Raw genomic sequence first — 26,451 nt, forward strand, 5'->3', positions numbered from 1 at the left:
AGCAGGTAATTAAGGAAATCCTATGCAAACACTTGGAAGGTAATAAAGTGATAGGGAATAGCCAGCATGGGTTTGTGAAGAACAAGTCATGCCAAACTAATCTGATAGCTTTCTTTGATAGGATAACGAGCCTTGTGGATAAGGGAGAAGCGGTGGATGTCATATACCTAGACTTTAGTAAGGCATTTGATACGGTCTCGCATGATAGTCTTATTGATAAACTAGGCAAATATAACTTAGATAGGGCCACGATAAGGTGGGTGCATAATTGGCTGGATAACCGTAGTCACAGAGTTGTTGTTAACGGTGCTAAATCCTGCTGGAAAGGGATAGCAAGTGGAGTTCCTCAAGGGTCTGTTTTGGGACCCGTACTGTTCAATATCTTCATCAATGATGTAGATATTGGGATAGAGAGTACGCTTATTAAGTTAGCAGATGATACCAAACTGGGTGGGGTTGCAACTTCTTTGGAGGATAGGGACATAATTCAAAATGACCGTAGCAAGTTAGAGAAATGGTCAGAGGTAAACAGGATGAGGTTTAATAAAGAGAAATGCAAAGTGCTCCACTTAGGAAGGAACAATCAGTTCCATACACACAAGATGGGAAGCGACTGTCTAGGAAGGAGCATGGTGGAAAGGGATCTAGGGGTCATAGTGGACCACAAGTTGAATATGAGTCAACAGTGTGATGCTGTTGCAAAAAAAGCAAATATGATTCTAGGTTGTATCAACAGGTGTGTTGTAAGCAAAACTCGTGAAGTCATTCTGCCGCTCTACTCTGCACTAGTTAGGCCTCAGCTGGAGTACTGTGTCCAGTTCTGGGCGCCACATTTCAAGAAAGATGTGGAGAAATTGGAAAGGGTACAGAGAAGAGCGACAAGAATGATTAAAGGTTTAGAGAACATGACCTATGAAGCCAGGCTTTATGAACTGGGCTTGTTTAGTTTGGAAAAAAGAAGATTAAGGGGGGACATGATAGCGGTTTTCAAATATCTAAAAGGGTGTCACAAGGAGGAAGGAGAAAATTTGTTCCGCTTGGTTTCTGAGGACAGGACAAGGAGTAATGGGCTTAAAGTGCAGCAGGGGAGGTTTAGATTGGACATTAGGAAAAAATTCCTAACTGTCAGGGTGGTCAAACATTGGAATAAATTGCCAAGGGAAGTGGTGGAATCTCCTTCTCTGGAGATATTTAAGAACAGGTTAGATAGACATCTGTCAGGGATGGTGTAGACGGAGCTTGGTCCTGCCTTGAGGGCGGGGGCTGGACTCGATGACCTCTCGAGGTCCCTTCCAGTCCTATTATTCTATGATTCTATGATTCTCACTACAAAGGAAATAAAGATTGACAGATTCGCATGTGCATTTTCAAAGCTTGCGTAGATTCCACAAAAGAAGGCAAAAAAGAAAAATGCAAATAAATTCATTAAAATGGGCTCTTATCTCATCTTTCTTTGCAAAAACATGTACAACATGGTGTGCCTCTAACTTCTTGAAAGGAAGGCCTAAAGGCCTGATATTGTATACCTCAGTAGATGATGTATACACAAGAAATAGTTTGTCATCTAGGCACAAAAGTGAGAAAGAACAGGAATGACTAGCATCACTGTAATATGAACATGATGCCTGAATTTCAAGGGTTATTGTATTTTTCCATTGATTGTTTTAAACTCATGCTGTGTCTGCTAGTTGAAATATGTAACTGATCAGCAGCCAAAAGGATTTATGGTTATGCTGGATCAAACGGTAACTGTGACATATGGATTTTGTTGCTGAGAAATAGAGATGTCTGGAAGGAAAAGAAAGGATAGATTAGCTGATATTGCGGTCAAAAGACAAAAGTGAGAGAGCTCGACAATTTGTTTACCGAGTTAGGAAGAAGAAAGTTTTTTCAAGTTTCAAAACAAAATATACTTGTACTCTCTAGTGATACAAACCAGACACAAACTTGCATGTATGATTAGGTCTGGAGTTATGTAACGAACTGAAAAAGTTTTAGTAACCACCGTGGAATGAGCCACACTTAATTGAATTAAGCTAGACTAAATTATTTCTACTTAAATGAATAAAAATATTTGACCAAATCAAGTATTTGACTTCTATTCATAGCAATCATACTTGTAATTCCTTGCTTTCAGAAAAGGGGCCCATTATATTTTTAATTTTAACAAGCATTCTAGGCCATGACAGAAAAAAGAGTGTATGCTGACATATACATCATGTGTGGTAGTAAATCTTGCATCTGTTTGATGAATATTTTAAATTTAAAGATTGAATGTGAAGAGAAAGATATATTTTGAGAGGATGGATTTATAACTGGAACCATAGTCAGAATAAGTCAATTTTTTGGCACACCATTTTGGACCACGCATTTTAATTCAACCTATTCCAGTTGTTACGTTCTATTCAGAGCATATCTGTGTTGGTTGCAACATACTATCAATGACTATTTTCAGCCGACGACATACAGAATTATAAAACAAGGTATACTTTTAGTGAAAAGATTTAAATGCAATTGCTTGGACAAAGTGCCACAACTACAGATCATTCATTAAAACAACAACAACAAACCACTCAGCACTTGGAGCACTATTTTATTTAGGCCTACATATGGTACTCATCCATGATCGCTAATACAGCAAGTCTTAATTAAGCACAGGAGGATTACAGTGCTTTATGGCAATTATGTATTTTATTAAGTGATATAAATCAGGGAGAATTTAAAATTTTATTTTGACCACTGCATTAATGCAAATATAATGCTCTCTCTTTATCAGAGACATATGCATCTACATTGCTGTGTTATAAATCAGTGACTGCCAGCCTTATGCTATTGACCGCATATAACTGCAGACTGTATAATCCTCATTCCTCCTTTTGTGTATTTAAACCCATTATTGCATCGGTCTTAAATTTAGATTTTTAAGTTCTTCACGGCAAGGACTATCTTTTACTCTGTGTCGGTATAGTATTTACAAAACTGGACCAGTATCAGAGGGGTAATAGTCTGAATCTGCAAAAGCGGCGAGGAGTCCTGTGGCACCTTAGAGACTAACTGAAGTGTAGGAGCATAAGTTTTCGTGGGCAAAGACCCACTTCATCAGATGCTTGTCATCATGCATCTGACGAAGTGGGTCTTTGCCCACGAAAGCTTATGCTCCTACACTTCAGTTAGTCTCTAAGGTGCCACAGAAAACTGGACCAGAATCTTCTATTTAGTGACTTTAGGTGCTATTATAACACAAAGTAAGTTTTGACATACCAGTATAAGTAGTTAGCCAGGGTGGAATTCTTGCAGGCTCGTGATATCAAGAAAGTGCAAAGGTCTTGCTGGAATAGATTAAAAAATAAAAAGTTATATACAGTAGAACCTCAAAGATAAAAACACCAGAGTTACAGGCTGACAACAGGAAGAAGCAGAGAATCCCTTGCTTCCCCTCCCCCCCCAAAAAAACCCCAAACAAACCCAAACTCCAAGTACTATATTGCACCTGTTAAAACGAGTAATTGTGTGGCACCTTAAAGACTAACCAAAAATAGAGACTCCTGAGGTTCCATGGGTAAAACCCACTTCATCAGGTGAGTTGGAGGGGAATAACAGAATCCAAGATATATATACTGTAACAACAAAAAGCATTTACCTGTCAATAGTAGAATGTGTTAAGCTAATTAAGTGTGCAGGATGTGCACTGTTCACAGCTTCAGATGTGCAAATGCAAACATTAAAGGCAGGGTAAATGCTCTTACGTATACCATGGATTCTGTTATTTTCACTCCAACTCATTTGATGAAGTGGGTCTCATCTACAAAAGCTCATGATTCTTTATGAAGGTTTTGCTAATCTCTAAGGTGCCACAGAACTACTAATTTTTCACTGCTCCCTTCTACCCTTTGCACCTGGGTGGCCAGTAGGGGAAGAATTGCTTTCACCCCTTCTTTCCCAAGCCAAAAGGATAACAATATCATACATACCAATGTGAAAAATTAAATGGATTTTTTTTTATCTTGAATACTTCTTAGTTACTAACTAACATATTTTACTTACTTCAAGGTTTTCACTCTCTGCAGACTCCTTTGGTTTAGAAGTGGGAGGTGGGGAGGATACAGGAGGAATGGGACTCGCTATGATATGGGAACTGTAAAGAAGGAAAGCATGTGTTTTACAATTACTGATTTCGGATCACATTAACAGTAAAAAACCCCACCATGGTGTACATTCCATTTGCAATGGATAATAACTAGAGTGGGAACCCTACAACAGGCTCAACAACTAATAATCACAACATTAATTCCTCCAGAAATCTTAACTTTAGTTGTAATGTGGTTGTTTTAAAAAAAAATTAAGCATGAATATTGCAAACATGACAATGGTCAGACTCAGCAAAGCCTCTTTCAAGGGTGATGGCCTAGGACAGTGTTTCTCAACCTTTTTTTATGAAGTACAAGTACCCCAGAGCCAGGAACCCCTAGCCTCCCTGCTCTAACCCAATGCCCCAGGCACCAGATGTATGGTAACCCTACCTTTGAAGTGCCCGCTCCTGCGGCCCAGCCCTGCCTCGGCAGCTTCTCTGCAGGGAGCAAGTGCCCCCCCCCCAGCACGGGCTCACCGCATGGGGCTGTGCGCTCCCACCCCAGCCCGACGCCCCCCTAGCATGGCGACCGGGGGCAACTGCCCTCCCCCCCGCCCGCCTTCACTATGCCACTGATGCAGGGGGGGTCCTTTGGAGCAAAACTTATTGTGCTGCTTTCACTGCCTTTTAGCTCCTCTCTGTAGCACCATAGGGAAGGGGCATTAGGGAAGCATTGTACTGAGCTGCTAGCGAGGGTGGGGGTAATGTGTGTCCCCAGGGTCAGCCGCCCTCCCGGCTGGAGCACCCCAGGGAGGTTGCCGGAGAGGAAACAAACTAGGAGAGGCAGCTGTGGAAGTAATTTTTTTTCCCTCCCCACCCTCCAACTTAGAACTGCCCTGGGTCTCACTGTAGCCACACACTTGTCCCACCAGGGACTGGAGCACGTGCACAGAGTGGCTGTTAAAATCCGGGCACATGGCTCCAAACATTCAATTTGACAGGCACGTGCTGCCACCCCCTCCCCAATTCCCTTTGCAGGGCAAAATCTCAGACTTTTGCCAAATTTCACTTGTGTTGAGGTAACCCCCAGACTTCTCTCACGTACCCCTAAGGGTACGCGTACCACTGGTTGAGAAACACTGACCTAGGATGCTTCAGTAGCGAAGCTCTTCTCACTGTGCCTGTTAGGAGAAGCAGGGCTTGTGTCAGAATAGGCCACATCAAAACAGACTCTTGTCCAACTCAGGTTTTTCCATTGAGGGATTGCCCTTCAACACACTACAGGGGAAGCCTCGAATCAGATTCATAGCAATCTCACTAGAAGAGATTAGATACATTCTTCACATGTCCAGTGCACTGAGGGACATCAGAAGGCAAATCTGATGCCCCTGCACCTAATTTTAGTCTGAGACAGTAGAGGTTACCTGTTCTGCCACACAGACATTATTTTAACCCAAAGAAGTGGTCCTCATTCATTTCTCCTTTGGGGCTATGAAAACATCCTGTCAAGGGTAGCATAACAAAAATAATCACTTCTTGACCTTAAGAACATAAGACCAGTCACACTGGGTCAGACCAAAGGACCATCTAGCCTAGTAACCTGACTTTCCAACAGTGGCCAATACCAGACCTTGAATACTGAAGTGAAAAGTCTGTGGAAGTGACTACAGGGCACCATCCACACACAGATTAAGTGCCACTGATAGAGTTTTCAAAAACATCCAAGTCCCATTTTTCAAAAGGAACTTGGGCACTCAATTCCCTTGGTGCTCTTGAAAATATAACTCCAGGAGAATTGTAGCTAAGCTCTGAAGCAAGCATTTAACAAGTTGAAACTGGCTGGAAGAGCAGGAACACTGAAGGATACTGGACAATGCTTTATATCAGTTCAGATATAGGAACTGGAACAGCAACTGGATTATCTGTTTGGGAACTACAGTCAAAATGGAACCAACTACAAGATTTCATGTGCAACATTTAAATTTAGAGGTTTGTGCATGATTGCTGCAATAAGACTAGCTCACGCTCCACTTAACACTACTGCTCTAAGGACTAAAGTATTTCAAGTGCTCAGGGAGTTCTGTGCATCTCATTCTAAGGGGTTGAAAGGCAGGAGTGAAAATCTTGCTGGATGATGTATTTAAAGAAAGCCTTTTCCTCTAGGGCAAATAGATAGGGATCCCAGGCAATGGAGGCTGTCCTGCTGAGAAGGATTGAGAAAATATCCTATATTCATATGAGATGAATCACAACAGTCATTTTACTGAATTCAGGGTACAGGCATTCATAGGCCTCCGTACTTCTTTGCCTTCTATTTATTTTCATTAAAAGTGTCTGTGACCTTTACAAACTTGAATTTTTAGACCACATTTCATCAAAACAGAAAGTTTTATATCTGCTAAATACCCTCAGATGATTAGATTCTTGCTAGCCAGAGACATCCATATTTTGGAAATAGGTTGGGTTTGCTTAAAACAGTAGTTCTCAAACTTTTTGGCCTGTGGCCCACCTCACCTAGCTCAATGCAAACTTTTCTGTGGAACTTGCTGTTAACTACATAACTATGCTCGAGCCATTTTGAGAATGCTGCAGCTAGGGAGACAAGTTTAATTTACAAGCAAGAAAGGACATAGTAATTTAAATTATTTAAAAAATTAAGAGCTTTAACTTTTGCATGTTAATCAAATTTAATTTTAAATAAAGTAAAATATTAATTTATGTCCAACACAAACAGTTCCTGTGTTTTCTTTATCTATGGCAGGGGTGGGGAACTTTTTTGGCTCAGGAGCCACTAACCCACAGTAAAATCAGTTGGGGACCACACAAGTGAGAAGAACATCCCCCCTCCTCCGCAACAACAACAAAAACCCTCATTGATGTAGCCCTCAACTGAAACACTTCACTCCTCTGGTGCTCCACCCCCACCAGGGGAGAGGAACAGACGAAGAGGACTGAGGTTTAGGGTTTCCAATAGGCCAGATTAACTCTTCTGGAGTTCTAAGGTTAGTAGATTTTGTGGGGTTGGGACAATAAAGAAGGGTCAGGGACATATCTGCCAGTGAGAGGGATAGGGGTGCAGGATCTGGGCAGGAGGTGGGATGCACAAGGAGGTGAAGGTCTGGGTGGGAGATGGGGTACAGAAGCAGGCTGGGATAGGGTGTCTGGTTAGTGGGAAGGGTGTATGAGCAAGGGAGGATGCAGTAGCAGGGTGCGGGGGTGTGTAAGATGTCTGGCCAGAAGAGAGGAGACAGGAGCAGACTGGAAGTAGGTGTCTCTCCAAAAGGGAGGGTGGAGGAGCAGACTGTGTATAGGGTGTCTGGCCAGGGAGCGGGTGCAGGAGTGGCCTTGGGGTAGGTATCTGGCCAGGGGAGGGGGAGGGAGCAGGAGCAGGCTGGAGGTGCAGAGTCTCAGCAGGAGAGGATGCGTGAGGGGGCTGGGAGTGCAGGGGGGACAAGGTACTTACTTGCCTTTTCGCCTTGTGCTGGTCCCAGGCACTGCTTTCTGTTGCTCCCACTGGCCAAATTCTGGCCAACGGAGCATCGGGGAAAGCCTCCAAGCAGCACATCCACGTGTTACTGTTCCCCCAGCTGGGGGAGGCGGTGGACTTCTTCCCCCACGAGCTGGATCACACACTGAGGCACAGGTCTTCCTCCCCCCCAGCAGGAAGCCAACTCTGGCACTCCAACCGCCCGGAGGGAGGGAGGGAGGAAGAGGCTGGAGTGCCAGCACCTGTTCCCTGCTGCGGGGGAAGCGGGGACTGAGCTTGAGCCGCAGACCACCTGGGAGGCGGCCACAGACCACTAGTGGTCTGCAGACTGCAGTTTGAGAACCACTGGCTTAAAAGAAACTTTCAACAAAAAATTCTCACCCAGCTGAATTCCCAACTAGATGTATTTAATGTCAAAGAACAAAACAATTATTTTTAAAATCTCGGGAATGGCACTGAGTTTTTCAATCAGAGACCCCCCCAGAAGTGTCTGTGCTCTAATGCTTCAACTTGGTAATGACGGGAAGCATCACAAAGGTCTCAAAATAAAGAGAGTGTAGTAAGCTTGCAATATAAACTCCATATACATCAGACACAAGACTACAGCATACTTGCAGAACAGAATCTGTATTTTACTGCTGATGCTGATATTCTTTGTTTCTTCCCTTCTAGAAGCTCCTTACCTGTCTATTTCGGCAGCATTCATTCCTGATGCTGCCATACTTTCAGACATCGAACCCTGACTGTCCCTCTTATTTGGCTCTAATCCATTCTTTATGTCATCAAAATTCTCATATTTCAGGGCCTGGACCAGCTGCAGCAGGTACATTAACAAATCCTTGGAAGAAGATAAGAGAAAAAAATAGATATACTGAGAGATGAGTAATGGGAGCTGCTGGATGTTCAACATTTTTGAGAATTATACTATTTATTCAAAAGCCTAAATCTGAGCTTAGTGATCAGTTACAAAAAATGGAAGCAGGGATTAAGAAATGACTACAATAAGGTAAAAAATAGTCATGGACGTAACTTAGTGCACCGATTTCTATTTCTTGTACTCTTTACATTATTAAAAACTCATAGTAGCAATTGGAATACACATCTCATATTTCTCTTTTATACTGGCTAATGCTAGTCTTCTATTGATCTTAAATTGGTTAAACTATTCACTTATATGTTGTTTGACTTCTATCTGTAAAAGTTGGAAAGAGCCTGGGACTTAGCTATCTAGGATGTTGACAGTCTCTTGTCAACCATCATAAAGGCTAAAACTAACAAAATAATACAACAGCCCCTAGATTTGAATTCTTGAGTCAGGATTTTTAATTATTACCTAAGGAATCTTTCCCCTCCATTCATCAAGCAGAACTGGTTTAGTGACCTTCAATGCATGGTGCAAGGTATGAGTTTTTGGTCACAAATATTATAGGGGGTATTACGGAGGGAGACCATTTTATTATGGGTGGCGTGCTAACTAGAGGGCAGGGGAGATATGATAGAGGTCTAGAAAATCATGACAGATATGAAGAAAGTGAATAAAGAAAAGTTATTTACTTGTTCCCGTAACATAGGGGTCACCAAATAAAATTAATAGGCAGCAGGTTTAAAACAAAAAGGAAGTTTTTCTTCATGCAGAGCAGCGCCAACCTGTGGAACTCCTTGACAGAGGATGTTGTGAAGATCAGGATTTTAACAGGATTCAAAAAAGAACTAAATAAATTCATGGAGGTTAGAGCTATCGATATTTATTAGCAGGGCTCGACAAACTATTCAATCTACTCGCCCGGGGCAAGTAGATATCAGCCCGGCGCCCCGTTTACTGACGGCACACGCACGCGCAATGCAGGTCTTGTGCATGTGCAGTGCGGAGCTGGGGAGTGGATTTCGCTGTGATCGTTGAGCCCTGCGTATTAGGCAGAATGAGTAGGAATGGTGTCCTTAGCCTCTGCTTGTAAGGGGTTGGAAATGAATAACAGGAGAGGGATCACTTGATGGTTACTTCGCTCCCTCTGGGGCATCTGGCATTGGCTACTGTCAGCAGACAGGATACTGGGCTAGACGGACCTTTGGTCTGACCCAGTATGCCTGTTCTTGTGTGTTCCCTATTATGACTTGGGTCAGTAGCTTTTAAGAAGATAAGGTTATGCACCCAGAATGACAGCATACATTTTTATGATAGGGAATTTTAAGCGGCAGATGTACTATGCATATTAAAAGCTAGATAAAAAGATTAGATTCCATTACATTTCCACCTCTCTGAGTGATCTTACATGAGTTTTCAAAAAGAAATTTCCCTCTCTCTCATTTTTAGCTAACAGGCTATCTTTCTGCATCGTCTTCCTCAGAGGAATGCAACGTCAGGACATACCTGGAAATTACAAAACAGACTGCTAGAAGTATCTGGTATTCTATTCAACAATGGAACAGTTACTTTTGAAGTGAAAACTGATGGGGAAAAGGCGTGATTTTTTTCAGTCCCCAAGAGTGAAGACATTTAGTACAGAGCACTGATTTGCATTGTGAGGAGCTTTGCTTAATAAAGCTAGATACTTTATTCTCTCTAAAAATAGAAACATACATTAAATAGCTTCACAGTGAACCTTTTATTATTTTTCATAATTACCTTCCTTTAAAAGGTAATGAATATGCAGATAGCAGCAAATATTATGGAAACTGTACTACATGTGCTACGTTAGGGCCTTTGAGTCTCTCATGGATGAAAGTCAAGTTGACCCACAGAACAACAGAGTCTTTAGTACCTCATCATCTGCCTGCTGCAACCTCGCAACAGCGTATCGCCGTACTGTTGGGTTGGTGAAATGAGATGATAACAGCTCCAGAGAATCTTCTACATCCATTGGCTTCCATTTGCCCAGAAGCTCCAGTGCTTGCTTTGCCTCTTGGGGTAGGTCCCAGTTGACACATTTCAAGAACTTTGTCAATGCCTAAACAAATAAGATTAGAAAAACTGACTATTCCAGAAATCAATGGACTTGAATATTTACCGTGTACATAGTTTAGTTTAAGTTAGGGTTGTAAGTGAGTAGTCCACTAACCAATAAGCCTAGGCTTATCAATTAATCTAGTCAACTACTCTACTACTCGCATCCCCCCCCCACCCGCTGCCTCTGTATCAGAGGCAGCAAGCGGGGAGGGAAGCAGGAGCCAATGATGGGGGAAGCGGACTTAAAGCCAATAGAGGTAGCAGCACGGGGGGGTGGAGTGGGGAGCAAAGGAGGTTGCCACAAAGCAAGTCTCTGGCAGCAACCTCTGTCCACTGGGATCCCCCACAGCCAGGGGCTGCTGCTGCGAAGCAATCCCTGTGCGCAGTGGCCCTGGCTGGCTGTGGACAGGGGCTGCTCTGGCCGGGTAGGAGCCCGACTCAGTCCTCGCTCACACGAAGTCCAGGACCTACCCCCATTGCAGCTCTGCAGTTGAAATGTACTAAGAGCAGGGTGGGCAGGCAGCACAGCTCTTACTACATTTAAAATGCAGAGCTGCAGCAGGGATAGGTCCCAGACCTGGCACGAGCCAAGACTGAGCTTGGCTGCCTGCCTGCCTGCCTGGCTTTTAGTACATTTAAACTGCAGAACTGCAGCAGGAGTAGGTCCCGGACCTGGTGCAAGCCGGGACTGAGCCAGGCTCTCTACCCTTATCGACCAATCGAGTGATAAAAATCACATCCACTACTCGATTAGCCAGTTAACCACATCTTAACATTCCTAGTTTAAGACAAGTCATAGGGCCAGATTCTTATTGCAATTCTCTTAGCATAAACCAGAGGAACCCAATTGAAGTGCATGGCAATACACTGTGCAACTGAACTTGTGCAACCATACACCAGTGAGAAACAGAGCTGTGTTCTATTCCCAGTTACGCTAGTGACTTCCTCCATGACCTTGACCAAGTCACTTAATATCTTTCTATGCATCATTGTCCCCACATTCATTATCAAGGAGTGAAAATGCTTACCTAGCTTATGACGGTGTTGAGGGTTAATTCATCTATTTTTGTAAAGTCCTTTAAAGTTAGATTAAGGTGCTACAGTGCAAGAGAATTACTTCTTCTGTAGCAGCAAATTCACACTTTATTCTCCTCCCAATTAACATACTCAATCATCACTAGAGACTATGGATTTTCAGTTTACAAGCACACCAAAGGGGAAAATAAACCCTTAAAAACTGCATCAATCATGGGTGAAATTGTCAGGAAAAAGGGTCTTGCATAGTTTTACAGGTCTTATTGTTGTGTTAAATAGACAGGAGTCATTATTAACAGAATACTGGCAAGACTTAATCCACTGTATGAAGATAAATGGGGAAAAGAGAGCTAAGCAAAGCACATACTGAAAAGCTTTGCTGAATCAGGAATTTATAACCTTTGCTAGAGATTATCCAAAAATATAAGCAAGTACAAGCTATTGCCTCAGCTTTGTTTATAGCTGAATACCTGCCATTAAAAGGACTAGAAATTTTAACCTGTTACCTATTTCAACATTTTATCATCATCTAGCTATAATTTTCTAGGGTCTCATGTAAGGCTACATGGAAAGATACCAGTTAGAGATAATGCAACGGTATTCTTAAAAAAATAATGGACCAATACTTTTTTGCCTTATTTAACAATCTAGCTCTAATTCACTTACTAGTAACCTTCCCTATTATTTAGAACACATGCAGCTTGTGTATTTGTGCCATATTTGCAGTTGTTAACACAACTTTTCCTTGCTGGATTAATCCTGGTAGTTTTGGTAGAAGAGCATTTTAAAGGAACTCACTAAAGATTTTAAGCTACAGGTTTTTAAAGTATTTGCCAATAAGGTTTTAAATTAAAAAGGTCTCTAGTCTTTACCAGCATAGCTATTCTATTAATGAAAAACATCTTGATTAAATATACTCTCAACTAACAGGGATTCATACCTCTGAAGAGGCAGACACTTAAAAAAACAGTTGCACTAATGAAATAGAAAGATAAATTACTCAACTATGTACATTGATCAGGATATATTTAATACAATTAACTTTACCTTTTCTTGATTAGTAAGATAGTATCTGAACTTCCAAACTAGATCTTGTTCCTCATAGGTCAGTTGCTTTGTTGGTGGATAACTCACTATGATCTACCAAAAAATTACAGAGAACACTTTGTAGAACAAATTGTACATATTTATATTTTAAAGAAGTTGAGAGAATTTAGTCTGTTGTGTTCCATATTGACTTCATAACAGAATGAAGGCTGTGGTATATGCACAATTTCCCCATACAACACCATGGATGCTCTTCAAACCTTAACTTAGATGAACATCTCTCATAGATCTATAGATACCCTAACCTCTACCAACTATCAGTTCCTCGCCCTGCAGCTGAGACTGACAAAAATGCCCATTAATCTGTGTGATGTGGATTTCTTTGTACTCAGGAGTGTAGTAAGACTAACACATCTCTAAGTAATGAGATGGGAATGACACAAGCTAAGCCAGAAAACTAGCCACTTTCGACTGAATTCTCTCCTTGGCAACAATTTCACATTCAAGAGAAGTCACATATCTACTGTATTCCCTTCAGATTTGGCATCGGACATTGAATGTCATTTATCAAAACTGAATCTGCACACTTCAACACCAAAGACTCCACTGAAAGTTACAAACTTACATTCAGCTGATCTCGAGTAGCTGCATTAGGCTTGAGATCATGATCAGAGGGCCCACTTCTTAAACTTCGAGCAAGCTTGTGATGTTTGCTCTCTACTAAGTTCTCCTAAAATACACAAAATAAACGTCAGTGGTTATAAATATTTAACTCTACTGAAAATAGTCTTGAAATGCAACTGTCTACCAGAGACTCACCAACATTCTAAATAATGTATTACACACTTAAGTATTCATCTCTAAAAACTAGTCTTCTGAATTCACTGATTAAAGTGTATGATTTTTCAGCAGTGAGCTCTCTTATTCTACAAACAATACCATTACTTCAGACTTAAATTTCAAGTGTGTTAACTATTTTTCACCTTGTGATGAATGGCGGTCAACAAGTAATCTATTCAAAGTGACAGTGATTTACGTAGCATATAAACATGCTAGGGCACTAAAGATACTAGACACTTTATGGATAAGTACCACCTCAAAGAGTTTACAGTCTAAAGGCTCTGCATACATTCCATGTTTTTGTCCCAGAGTTTGTTAATACTGGGTCAGCTGAAGCCATAATAGCAACAGTAGAAGTAACAGTGTAAAACAGATTTTAGATGACAACACCATTTTCAGTACTGAGTCCACTGGACAACTTCATAGCAGTGTTAGATGGTATGGTGATGACAATAAAAGACCCATCCACACGAGGTTTCCTGAAGTTGCTGATATTGTGAATGCCAGTTCAGCTGTAACAGAATTGTATTTCCTCTTTTCTCACCTGTCTCCAACTTGCCTCCCCTTCCCTTATCACAAAAGTGTTAAGAGTGTATTTTAAACCCAAAAATGAAGGTTAGTTACTTATCTATGAAGTTTGTCAAGGTGGATTCTGCTTATTCACACTCATGGGACTCGTGCCAACCAGTGCAGCAGCATGAAGGAACTTCCCAGGAGCAGTGCATATAAGGGCGTCCATGAACCACCTTCCTCTCCCCCTATGCTCTGTGATGTTCTGAGGACTTTGGCAATTGAAGGGACTGAGGTGCCACAATCCTTTCATGCCCAACTGGGACATAAGACACTGAAATTTGCACTCTGCCGGAACAGGAAAGGTGGGCAGGGAGCACGAACATAGAATCCTAGAGTACTAGTACTGGAAAGGACCTCAGAGATCTAGTCCAGTTCCCTGCCCTTGTGGCAAGATCAAGCACCTTCTAGATCATCCCTGATAAATACATCTATCCAACCTGCTCATAAACAGCTCCAGTGATGGAAATTCTACAACCTCCCTAGGCAACTTATTCTCATATTTAACCACCCTGACAGTTAGGAAGCTTTTCCTAATGTCCAATCTAAATCTCCATTGCTGCAATTTAAGGCAATTGCTTCTTGTCCTATTCTCAGAGGCCAAGGAGAACAATTTTTTCCCCTTCTCCTGGTAACACCCTTTTAGATCCTTGAAAAATGCTATCATGTCCCCTCTCAGTCTTCTCTTTTCTAAACTAAACAAGCCCACTTCTTTCAGTCTTCCCTCACAGGTCATGTTTTCTAGACCTTTAATCATTTTTGTTGTTCTTCTCCACAATGTCTCCAATTTCTCTACATCTTTCTTGAAATGTGGTGCCCAGAACTAGACACAATACTCCAACTGAGGCCTAATCAGTGCAGAGTAGAGCGGAAGAACTATTTCTTGTGTCTTGTTCACAACCATCTAGTTAATGCAGCCCAGAATCATGTTTGCTTTTTTTGCAACAGTCACACCGTTGACTCCTATTTAGTTTGTGGTCCCCTGTTGAGTAAGTTCAAGTACTAGTGTGGTGGCAAGATTGCAGGGGCAAACTACCCCGCACTGATCTAAAGATCTTCTGAAGTCGCGTTACATCCATCAGCACAAGTCCCATCACTGGCAATATGGAGAGGACACTTGAAGAACTAAAAGCATTTGAGAACTCCACCAATCCTAACATTTGAAATGAAGCATTTGAACAAACTGATAATACGTTAAAGATCTCATTAGAATTTCTCAACTGGTTCAACTCAAGACTTAAACTGGCAGTAGCCACCCTTTCGTGCTGCAATTAAACTTACTTGAGACCCTAGCATATGTAATTGTCAAGAGTCTCCCGTGCTCCCGCTCCCCCCCCCCCCACACACACTCACACTTAAGAACTTCACAGCACACCAAAATGAAGTTTTCTTATTATCTGTGTTGCTCAGAAAATTACTCACCATAGACATCTGGGGATCTGGAACCTTAACAATCTCAGAGCTTGTTAAAATTGGAGATGACTCATCACCATCCTGCATGGCAACATAATTCAAAGGCACAATAAATGTCTCCCAACTTATAATGAACAATGTGTCTTATGTCAGATTTACTACTTTCCATATTCAAGAAAAAAAATAAAGCACTTAAACTTTGTTGCATTTCAATGGATAACAAAAGGCATAAAGGACTAGAAAACACAAAGGATTTTTTTCAATTTTTGACAAAGTAGAAAAAGTGGAATGAAATGGGAGACGGAAGCATAAACTCCATCCATCTATGTGACAAATTTAGAGATAATGTAATTTTTAAGTCTTCATCAGGAATTTAGTGAAAAAAACTATTTGGAAATTTCTATCAATATTATTAAAGTAAAAGCTCTGTTATCTGGCACTCAGTTAACGAGACAGCTTAATTAACCAGCATTTCTGACATCTCCAAATACAAATTTTCAGTCTAGTGGACTGGTACACTACTTAGCTTGTTCAGCAGTTGTATATTCTATACACTGCTTTTATGCATAAAAGCCAGAAAACAAGCAAGGAAGCTGAAATCAGGGATTTATTTAAAAAGTAGCATCCAGGGTGTGAGTGATGGATAGGATCTGTCCTTTTCCAACTGTTTCATCTCCACTTCCGCTTGCTTTTGCTTCTTATTGGCTTCTATGCGCTGCAGTAAGAGCTCCATCTTGGGCTTACATCTTGAAGACAGTGTTGGGGGAGGAGCATGGCCGCCATCCTCTGCTCCTGCCCCCACAAGGTTACTTCCCAGTGACCCCATAGGACACTCATGTACCTTCACCTCGTGTTTCAAGTTTTCCCTGGAGGTGGATATCTTGCCCTGATCTGAGGCTGTTTACACCTCAATGTCTCTCTTAGGGCATGACTAAACTACATCCCTCTTTCGAAAGAGGGATGAAAATTAGACATATCGAAATTGCAAATGAAGTCCGGATTTGAATTTCCCACGCTTCATTTGCATAATGGCGGTCGCGTGTTTTTGAAAATGGGTATTTCGAAAGTGAAACTATCTAGATGCAGTTCTTTCGAAATAAAATCCCTTTTTCAAAAGATCCTGTAATCCCGGAGTACAGCATCTTTCGAAAAAGTGGGGGGTTTCTGAAAGAACCGTGTCTAGACAATGGTTTCACTTTCAAAATGTTCTTTCGAAAACGGGTATTTCGAAAGTGAAACCGCTATCTAGACTGGGCTGTTTCCTTGCTCTACTCTAGCCTCACTATCCAGTTGCCCTGAAAGCTAGAAACAAACCAAAACAAGTGTTTGGTTTGAACTCTGGCTGTGCAGGTTTAACCTTCTGTGTGCCTTTACTCCCTCAAGAAGCAAAAGAGAGGGAAAAAAAGCCCCAAAACTTCCAAACAGCAAGAGAGACAGAAATAAAGAGTGTCCTTTTAAAATCCTGAGGTCTGTGTTCCTGGTTCAAAGTGATCCCACTGCTTTGCTATCATGTCAGGACTGTTCCCCACTCTGGCACCCTGAGTGCTGAAGGTGGGGGCCCACAAGAGACCTTAAAAATACTTTGCTTCTATAGGATCTACTTATAAAAACTCTGCAAGATCACAGATTCACTGGCCCTAGAAGATAGGTTACCACCATCAAGTGAATCAAAATCCTGAGGAAGAAACACCTGCACTTCTTCCGGAGGGGTACCCCAAGCTCTTACACCAGCTTGAGAAGAAAGGGGAAAAAATACACAAAACAAATTTCAATCTCTGATAACTGACCTCTCAGTCTAGGCAGGAACACACAAAACCCCTATTACTTTTTAGGATACAAGAATCAAATCACAGTCTTAAAAAGTTGATTTTATTAATGAAACAAAAAGATATACTTGATAAAGCATGTTTGGTGGCTAGGTGTTACAGAGCAACTGAGAAAAGAACAGATTAAAACACAAAGAAAGTCTCTTTGGGCTGCAGCTTAGAAAAGGTGAATGGGGAAGGAAAGGCACCTGGGTTTCACACAGAGGAGCTTAACCAAACAACAAAACAAATAAAATAACCTGACTGTGATTAAATATACATTTATCCCTTATTTACTCATGATCCCTTCATGGTCCAGTCCATTTCCATGCCCAGTATTCTTTGAAGATATGGTTGTCCTGCCTGGATTTAAATCATCCTGTTTTTCCCAACTCCTGGCTTAAACCCTCCAGAAGAGAAATGGCAGACAGGTAATCTTTACCATTCACATTTCAACACTGTATCCCATTGGTTCTTCTGGCTCCCTGCCAACAGCCCCATAGCTACCTGAATTTGACGCTTCAGTCACCCAGTGCTGGCCAGCACGCCTCCTATCCATCACAATGTGTAATAGGGTCATTACAGGTTCAGCACAATCTCTTACTCTTTCTACAGCTATGATAACTGATGTTGATAATGACCCTGAGAGACACTGAAAAATCCTGAAGCGCCTTTTGAATCAGTGAAGATTAAATTACATTCGGTACAGTTTTAGTGTTAAGTTACATTTTTACTGATTTGGGTGTACGCTATGCACTGTCCATAATGATATGTAGTGTCATAAGATTACTTACTGTATAGAAAACTTTACCTATACACACCCAAATGCTTCAAGAAGCAAACGACTCTACAGTGCAGTACTATTTCTGAATTGGTGGGTACCTGTGTACTATTATATACTTATTGTATTCCAATTCTCTGAAAACTGGTATTCCATTGGTAAAGTATAACTTTTAATTAATCAGACTATTCAATTAACCAACACCTTCAATCTTCCAACATGTCAGATAACAGAGCATTTACTGTATGACACATCTGCCATGAAAGTGCTTAAAGGGTCTTTCTATGAAGGCAAAATTTTCAAAAGCTGAAGCCAAAACACGTAGACACATTATTTAGGTGTCTCATCTTGAAAATATGGATTTATTGCTTGGAGCATTGACTAAAGTTGAGGGAAAATGAACACAGAGATACACTGGGTTCTGTATAGTGATAGAAATGTAGCCGTGTTAGTCTGGTGTAGCTGAAACAGGACTATGTAGCACTTTAAAGACTAACAAGATGGTTTAATAGGCGACTCAGATCAAATAGTGGAAGAAAATTGTCACAACCATATATACCAAACGATACAATTAAAAAAAGGACAAATCAAATTTCAGAACAGAAGGAGGATGGGGGGGGGGGGAGGTAAATGTCTGTGAGCTAATCATATTAGAGGTGATAATTGGGGAAACTATCTTTGTAATGGGTAAAATAATTAGCGTCTTTATTCAAACTTGAGTGTGACAATTTTCTTCCACTATTTATCTGAGGAAGTGGATCTAGCCCACGAAAGCTCATCACCTATTAAACCATCTTGTTAGTCTTTAAAGTGCTACATAGTCCTGTTTTTTGGGTTCTGTATAGAATGTGACACAGAGCACCATTTTGGAAATGATCTTTTTAGAAAATGCAGAATGGAACAAAGCTGCTTCTACTTTGAACTGAGAATTATAAGGAATCTGCTTCTCCTCCTTGCCAGTTCCAGATTGTTTTTTTAACATGGCTGGCAGTTTTGTAGATGATGCATAAGAACAGCCATATTGAGTAAGACCAAATGACCATCAAGCCCAGTATCCTGTCTTCCCAAAGTGGCCAATACCAGGTGCTCTAGAGGGAATTAACAGTAATCCATCCCCTAATGCCCTTTCCCATCATTTGTCAAACACAGACTAATATATACCTCACTTTTCTGCACATATATTGATTGCTTCTACAATGATGACTAGAGTAAAAATTGGGTTTTGTACCAATAAGTTTACATGGGACGACTTTTCTATGCAAACCTAATGAGGAAAGTAGTGGGGGTTTTTTAAATGGAAAAATTCAGACATCACACTACAAACAATATTTTCCAGTTAAATAAGGTATCTGGAATATGTGGATGGTATTAAGCCCAGTCTGTGAATATATGTGTGATTTCAATTTTTAAGCATTCAAAATCTTAAAATAGTAAATATGAAAAGCAATTAAAAAGGCAAAAAAGGACAATCCACTTCCGTTCTGTTGAATTTAATTACAAAATTAAATCAATTGCATAAATGGTGACGTTAGCGCTAATTAAGATATATTGTACTATAGAATATATTTATTTTTATTACAGGAGCACCTGCCTGAAAGTGCCAATCAAGGATCAACAGCCCCACTGGGCCAGACATTATACAGACAAGTAACAAAGATCTGTCCTTGTACATGAGAACATGTATTAGACAGGACGGAGCATGCAGTTGAGGAAAAAATGAGTAGTGGGGGTAAGAGGTACAGTTTAGTGTAAAATCAGAACCACATAGCTAACCACTGCTACCCTGTGGCTAATCCTATACTATAAAAGTTTCCCAAAAATATCTAAAAATGTATAATGAACTCATCTGTGGAATGTGCTTGATGTTTTTCCTTGAGCATTTTCTATTGGTGCACTTTATAACACATTTAATTATTAGTACTTAGTATTTCTACAACTTGATGTACAATCATTGGTTCATTAATTCTAATAATACCTCCCCTCCCCCCAGGCATGTATAATTTTATTGATGGATAATGAGAGATTCAAGGTACATCAACATTTGATCTGGGAGGGGTGATTCCTAGCTTGCACAGAAATACCTCAGGGGAGTAAGGCAGGATTATACCCAGAGGTGCTACCCATACCACTGCAAACACACTGCTATTTTCAGACACTAGCTCAAAACCTAGCTATGCGAGGCAGGAATCACACCACAGCTCAAATGTAGATGTACCCTCAGTGACTTAACCAAGACCACACAAAGAATTAGCAATAGGATAAAGATTCAAGAGTTTCAGATTAAAAAAAAACCAAACAAATCCAGTGCACATAGTGTGCCATTTGGTTATATGAGAACAGAGATAGGCTAACAGAGAGCTCTGCAAAATAAATGAATGGATGAAGATTTTTCAAATGCCCAGAGTGGGGAGAAGTGCTCAAATTCTATTGACCAATTGCAAGTTGGGAATCTAACTTCGTTTTGTAGCTTTTAAAAAAAATCTCCCCCTTCATTTACAATCACAGATGAGACAATGGCTATGAAAAATTGTAAAGTTAGATGAGAAAAAGGCTATACAAACATTATGGTCTGACATTCCTTCCATCCCGAGGCTAAAAAAAAATCCTGTACCACTAGAAAAAAAGAAACACCAACTACTTACTGATTTATAAGATGGAAAGCTTATAAAAACCTAAAATACCAAGACTTCACTTTGACAGAGCAGTAAACTGTTCCAAGGACTAGCGCTCAATTAGTGATCTGAAGGACAAGAATTGACTATTTTTTAAAATTTCATCTGTGTTTTTTCAGCTTTGCATACGTTAGCTAAAAACAACAAAAGAAGTGTTTCTATCACCAACAGTGACAAGTTAAGCTAAAAAAAGAGAAAAAAGCAAACACTTCACTGAGAGCAGATTTTTCTAAACTGCATATAAAAGAAGTTAAACGTAAATCCAGAATGTTCTCATTTTGCTTACTTTGTTCTCAAATGCAGAGAGCTCTTGTCTTTCATTTCATTATGTTTTATCACACAAAAAAACTACCCTTCAACTGAAACAAGAATCTGCAGGTTGGTTGGGTTGCATCATTGCTCTCCTGGGCCAAATTCTCTCATTAAACATAGCCTATTTTGAAATACAGCTGCTCTATGAAATACCCTGGAGAAAGACAAAATGCCATCAGTCAACAGAATAAGGATGTTGGCAGTTTTATCCACCTTTCAAATAGATGAGGAAGGTGCAACTCTGACCCCTCTATTTCACTCACAGAACATCAATATCTATTATAGTGTCCCTGAATGCGTAACCTTAATAATTCATGCTAACAGTCGTTTACCTGCTAATTTGCCAAGCAGATCTCAAACCAATGTGAGGCCAAATCTCGTAAGTTTACAAACATAGTTTTGAGTGTGGTTTAACTAAATATTTTATGCACAAAATTATAAGGTACTCTACCATATTCCAAAATCCTAATTTTTACAAAATGTAAGACCCTACTACCACTCTCTATTATTTATTCTTTGGTGAGAGGTGGAGAAACAATGCCAATTTTGCAATGATTACAGCGTGTGGTAAAGCAAAGTGATGATCAAGCACGGTTATCCCATACCTCTTTACAATTACATTGCTCATCAGTTTCTAAAACACTAACAAAGAAGGGGTTCTATGGAGCTCATACTATGAGGTTAGTTAAACCAGGGTTCCAAGCAATATCAGCAGAATACAACTATTTGTTTCCAGAACCTAGATCAGCGGTTCCCAACCTTTTCCAGGCGGAGACCTATTTTGACAATTCAGGAAGACTTGAAACAAAATACAGGACTATGTAGCACTTTAAAGACTAACAAGATGGTTTATTAGAAGATGAGCTTTCGTGGGCCAGACCCACTTCCTCGGATCAAATAGTGGAAGAAAATAGTCACAACCATAAATACCAAAGGATACAATTTAAAAAAATGAACACATATGAAAAGGACAAATCACATTTCAGAACAGAAGGGGGATGCAAAGGGGGGAGGAGGAGGAGGAAGGTAAATGTCTGTGAGTTAATGATATTAGAGGTGGGGAAAGGTAAATGTCTGTGAGCTAATGGTATTAGAGGTGATAATTGGGGAAGCTATCTCTGTAATGGGTAAGGTAGTTGGTGTCTTTGTTGAGCCCCCCTTGAAGAGTGTCGAATTTTAGCATGAATCACAGTTCAGAGGATTTCCTTTCAAGTGCAGATTTGAAAGTCTTCTGGAGTAGGATGCAGGTAATTAGGTCGTTGAGACAGTGTCCTTCCTGGTTGAAATGGCAAGAAACTGTTTTTTCTTTGTGATCCTGTCTAATATCTGTTTTATGGGCATTGATCCTTTGGCGAAGTGTCTGAGACGTTTGTCCAATGTACATAGCAGACGGACACTTTCGGCACATGATAGCATAAATTATATTTCTGGATGCGCAGGAATATGTGTTCTTGATCTTATAACTCACTTGAAGACTTGGTGACCCAAGGCAATTCAAAAACGGGGGGAAGAGAGAGAATGCAGAGCCACTTGGGGAGACACTTGGTAACCCTTTTGAAATGTAATGGCGACCCATATTTGGGTCCCAACCCAGAGGGTGGGAAACCCTGATCTAGATGGACACACAGGTCAGGCTATAGAGACTGATCAATCCTAATTTTTTTAAAACACTGGGAAAGATATTCTAATGAGTAAATCCTTTAAAAATTTATATGACTTCAATTTACCCCATACAAGGCTGGTTTCACTTGACCCTTCATGAATATACATGTTCATGAAAAAATGCTGGAGTTCATTTACCCATACAGATGAGAGAAGATCCTTGCATTTGGGAATTCACAGTGGTATTTCCAGAGTGAATGATGGAAAAAAAAGAAATGGAGTTGTGTACTTGCGACTTGCAGAGAGGCATTCCTCATATTTTAAACACTGAATTAAAATTGAGTTGATAGAGAACACAGAAGCAGCTACTGCCACTTGACTTTATATACAGTAATTGAGTGCTGAGTCACAGAACCTCAGATTCTATCAGCAGCTGTTTAACAGGCTGGTTCTCCATCAACACGGAAAAACAAATCTATCAACAAAACTGACAAGTAATTTTCACTTAGACTATCAGTCACAGTCAGGTGACAACTACTCTAGTTCCATTAGATTCAATATGCTGGACTGGTGATCTTTGTATTTTAAATGGAAGCATAAGAAACTTGAGAAGACAGGCAATTAATTTATGGACAGTTTTCTGCTGTTTCCAAAAATGGGGTGCAGAATTTGTTTGCATCAAGTAGATTTTCAACAAGTCCATCAAATAGTTGGTATTACTATGTTTAAGCTGTGCCCTTACCTACCTAATTATCTTATGATGCTTAGTAAGCCATTTTTATAGTCTTTTTCCATGCCTCTAAAAATATTTCCTAGCTTGTTTGCAAAACTTTGCAGGGAAAAGTAAATGCACTTTGAAGAGAATTTCAGTTTTAAAATTTGGCTTTGTTCCAATTCATAATAAAAACCCCAACATCTCTAAATTCTCTGCGAAAAGGATTAGACAGAGCCGTGTGAGACTCCATCAGACCACCACCTAGGTTCCATCAGAACTTCATTGAAATCAAATTGTCTCAAGGAACAATTTTGATTTGAAATTGGAGAGAGCCAATGAAAAAAGTGTCTCTGGAATTTTTCTGACCACCTCTACTTATTTGGTTTAAAACCAATCTTCCTCGCTCTCAATAGCAACAAAAACATACAAACCAGTAAGACAAATTCAGTTTCCACTATCATCAAATGGGCGTGTAGCAGACAAAACACATACATGTTTCATAATCATCATTCCACTTGGAAGTGCATTATTCAAATGCAGCAGCACTTCAAAGATCATATACAAAGGGACACTAGAAAAGTTGATATGATACATCATCTGTATGGAATATAACACTTATTCCAATACCCAACCTACATGCATTTCCATAAGCAAATGCCTGTTAACCTTTTAGTCATACTTTAAAAGCCCACAGAACAAGATATTAAAAGTGATGTGGCCATATTTGGTAAGCAAATGCAAATACACTGTAATCACAGAGTCTGCAACAAATACACTTACCTAAGGAAAAAAACATCAAGGGAGAAAGACTGGATGCTTTTGTGGCTAAAATAGACAATTACCATTCGTTACTGGTGTTCTTCAGGATGTGCTGCTCATGTCCATTCCAATTTAGGTGTGTGCATACCACATACACAGTTGCCAGGAAGATTTTCCCTAGCTGATACCATAGGTTGGCAGGGGAGACCCTTAGTGGGGCGCCAGTATAGCTAGGTATATAGCACCCTGCCGACCGTCCCCTCCCTCACTTCCTTCTCATCAGAAAGAGCTCCAGGGCTACGTCTAGATAGCATCCCTTTTACAAAAAAGGGATGCAAATTAGACATATCGTAATTGCAAATGAAGCGGGGATTTAACTCTCCCCATGTTCATTAGCATAAAAATGGCTGCCGCTTTTTTTCGGCTCGGAGCTTTGCCGGAAAAAAGCGCCAGTCTAGACGCGGATCTTTCGGAAAATAAAGCCTTTTCCGAAAGATCCCTTATCCCTCTTAAAATAAGGGATAAGGGATCTTTCGGAAAAGGCTTTATTTTCCGAAAGATCCGCGTCTAGACTGGCGCTTTTTTCCGGCAAAGCTCTGAGCCGAAAAAGGCGGCAGCCATTTTTATGCTAATGAAGCGGGGGAGATTTAAATCCCCCCCGCTTCATTTGCAATTGCGATATGTCTAATTTGCATCCCTTTTACGAAAAAGGGTTGCAATCTAGACGAAGCCCGGCAGAAGGGATGTGGGAGGGTTTTGGAATGGACATAAGCAACACATCTTGAAGAACCTACTCACCAAGTGAGCTACAAATATCGAACGGCTCCCCGACTCAGGATGGAATGACGATATTGCAGCCAGGTGCACCTTAATGGACGACGCGGGCAACCCCTGTTGTTTTAGCCCCACAAGGGACTCCAAAATAAACAGAACTGAAACCTTCAACGGCTGGGTGCCTCTCTGTAAAGCCCACAAGGCAGACCTCTTCCATTTGGAAGCATATTTAGCCCACGTGGAAGGCCTCCAACTACTTAACATCTCCCTGACTCCCTCCCCGGGCATTGCTGCTCCAGCATGCTCAACCACAGAGCCTCCAGGCCATCACGTGTAAAGGACGTTTGAAGTGCAGTAATGTGCTGCGGTTCTGGGACAATTCCTGGAACAAGGGAAGAGGGACAGGGGGTACAACCAAGAGCTGATGGAGCCTCATATACCAATGTTGCTTGTGCCAGGCTGGAGCAATCAAAATGAAGTATGCTCTGTCCTCACAGGCCTTGATCAACACTTTCGGTATCCAGGGGAAAGGGGGAAATGCATACAAGAGGGCCTTCTCCCCCAATGAATTTGGAAGGCGTTGTCCAAAGAGCCTTTGCTGCTGCCCAGGTGGAACAGAAGATCCTGCACTTCCTGTTCCCCTTCATAGCAAAGAGGCCCAGATGGGGATGACCCCACATCTGGAAAAAGGCCTGCTCAACTTCCCACTAGAGGGACCACTCGTCCATTTGACGTTGTCCACCAACGAATTCTGAGAACCCAGAAGGTATAAGGCCAGTAGGTGCATCTCGTTGTGCACATACAGCGACATCACCGTATGTAAAGGGCAATAGAACGAGCACCACCCTGTCTGTTGATATAGAATATTGCTGTGATGTTCTCTATTTGGGGACCCATTCTCTGGGCCATATGCCTCCTGATGTGCCCTATTGTGCATAGGGGGTAGCAAAGATGCCACCCCAGCTACCGCCTCTTCAAGTGATAACGAGGGGTCCCTCAGCTTCCCTTCTTCCTGTTCCACCTCCAGGACCACAGGCACCGGTGTGCTGTGAAACAGGTAGAACCAGGCACAGAGACATCCCTGGAACCTGGTGCTATTTGTCCTCCCCAGACTGGGGCAGTGGTGCACATCCCGACTGGGAGCTCGGTGCCAAACGGGACTCCACCAGTGACCCCAAATGGCTGTGTAGCAGGTATCTGACCAAGACGTAGTTCGGGATGACCTTACCCCTAAGCAAGGTCTCACCCTCGGAAGGCTGAAGGAGTGCCCTTGCTGACCGAAGTGACGAAGACTGACCTGGAACCCCCAGCTTGTGTCTGGTGGTAGTCCCAAAGAGTCCAGTACAGCCACTGAGGCAGATCCTACCACTGTGGAGGCCATTGCAGGGTTAACCCGTTTCCTCTCCAGACGGACCTATGCCAAGCAGCACTTCCTCTTGGATCGGTGTCCCCGATTCCCACTCCAACGTGGATGTAGGGGTCACGGGGGAGCAGTACCACGCTGCACTGGAAGTCTTTGTACCGGGATAAGGTCACTGGGACGACTCCGCCTTGTACTGGAGCCCTGCCGGGACAGGTGCTTAATGGAACCATCCTCGCTGATCGACTGGTGCTGCCTGGGAGGAT

General features: G+C 41.4%; 1 protein-coding gene across 3 annotated transcripts in view; it reads right to left on the reverse strand.

The window, feature by feature from the left end:
- Positions 1-26,451, reverse strand: part of PIK3C3 (phosphatidylinositol 3-kinase catalytic subunit type 3) — a 133,530-nt gene that overhangs the window by 77,420 nt on the left and 29,659 nt on the right. For all 3 annotated transcript variants that reach the window (XM_075932756.1, XM_075932755.1, XM_075932754.1), the window contains 7 exons: positions 15,415-15,486; positions 13,208-13,312; positions 12,583-12,675; positions 10,316-10,501; positions 8,240-8,394; positions 4,045-4,135; positions 3,262-3,329 (listed from right to left, as the gene is read on the reverse strand). In XM_075932756.1, the coding sequence (XP_075788871.1) occupies positions 3,262-3,329; positions 4,045-4,135; positions 8,240-8,394; positions 10,316-10,501; positions 12,583-12,675; positions 13,208-13,312; positions 15,415-15,486 (770 nt within the window). The remainder of the gene's footprint in view (positions 1-3,261; positions 3,330-4,044; positions 4,136-8,239; positions 8,395-10,315; positions 10,502-12,582; positions 12,676-13,207; positions 13,313-15,414; positions 15,487-26,451) is intronic.

This window comes from Pelodiscus sinensis, chromosome 6, assembly GCF_049634645.1.
Source record: "Pelodiscus sinensis isolate JC-2024 chromosome 6, ASM4963464v1, whole genome shotgun sequence".
Lineage (NCBI taxonomy): Eukaryota > Metazoa > Chordata > Testudines > Trionychidae > Pelodiscus > Pelodiscus sinensis.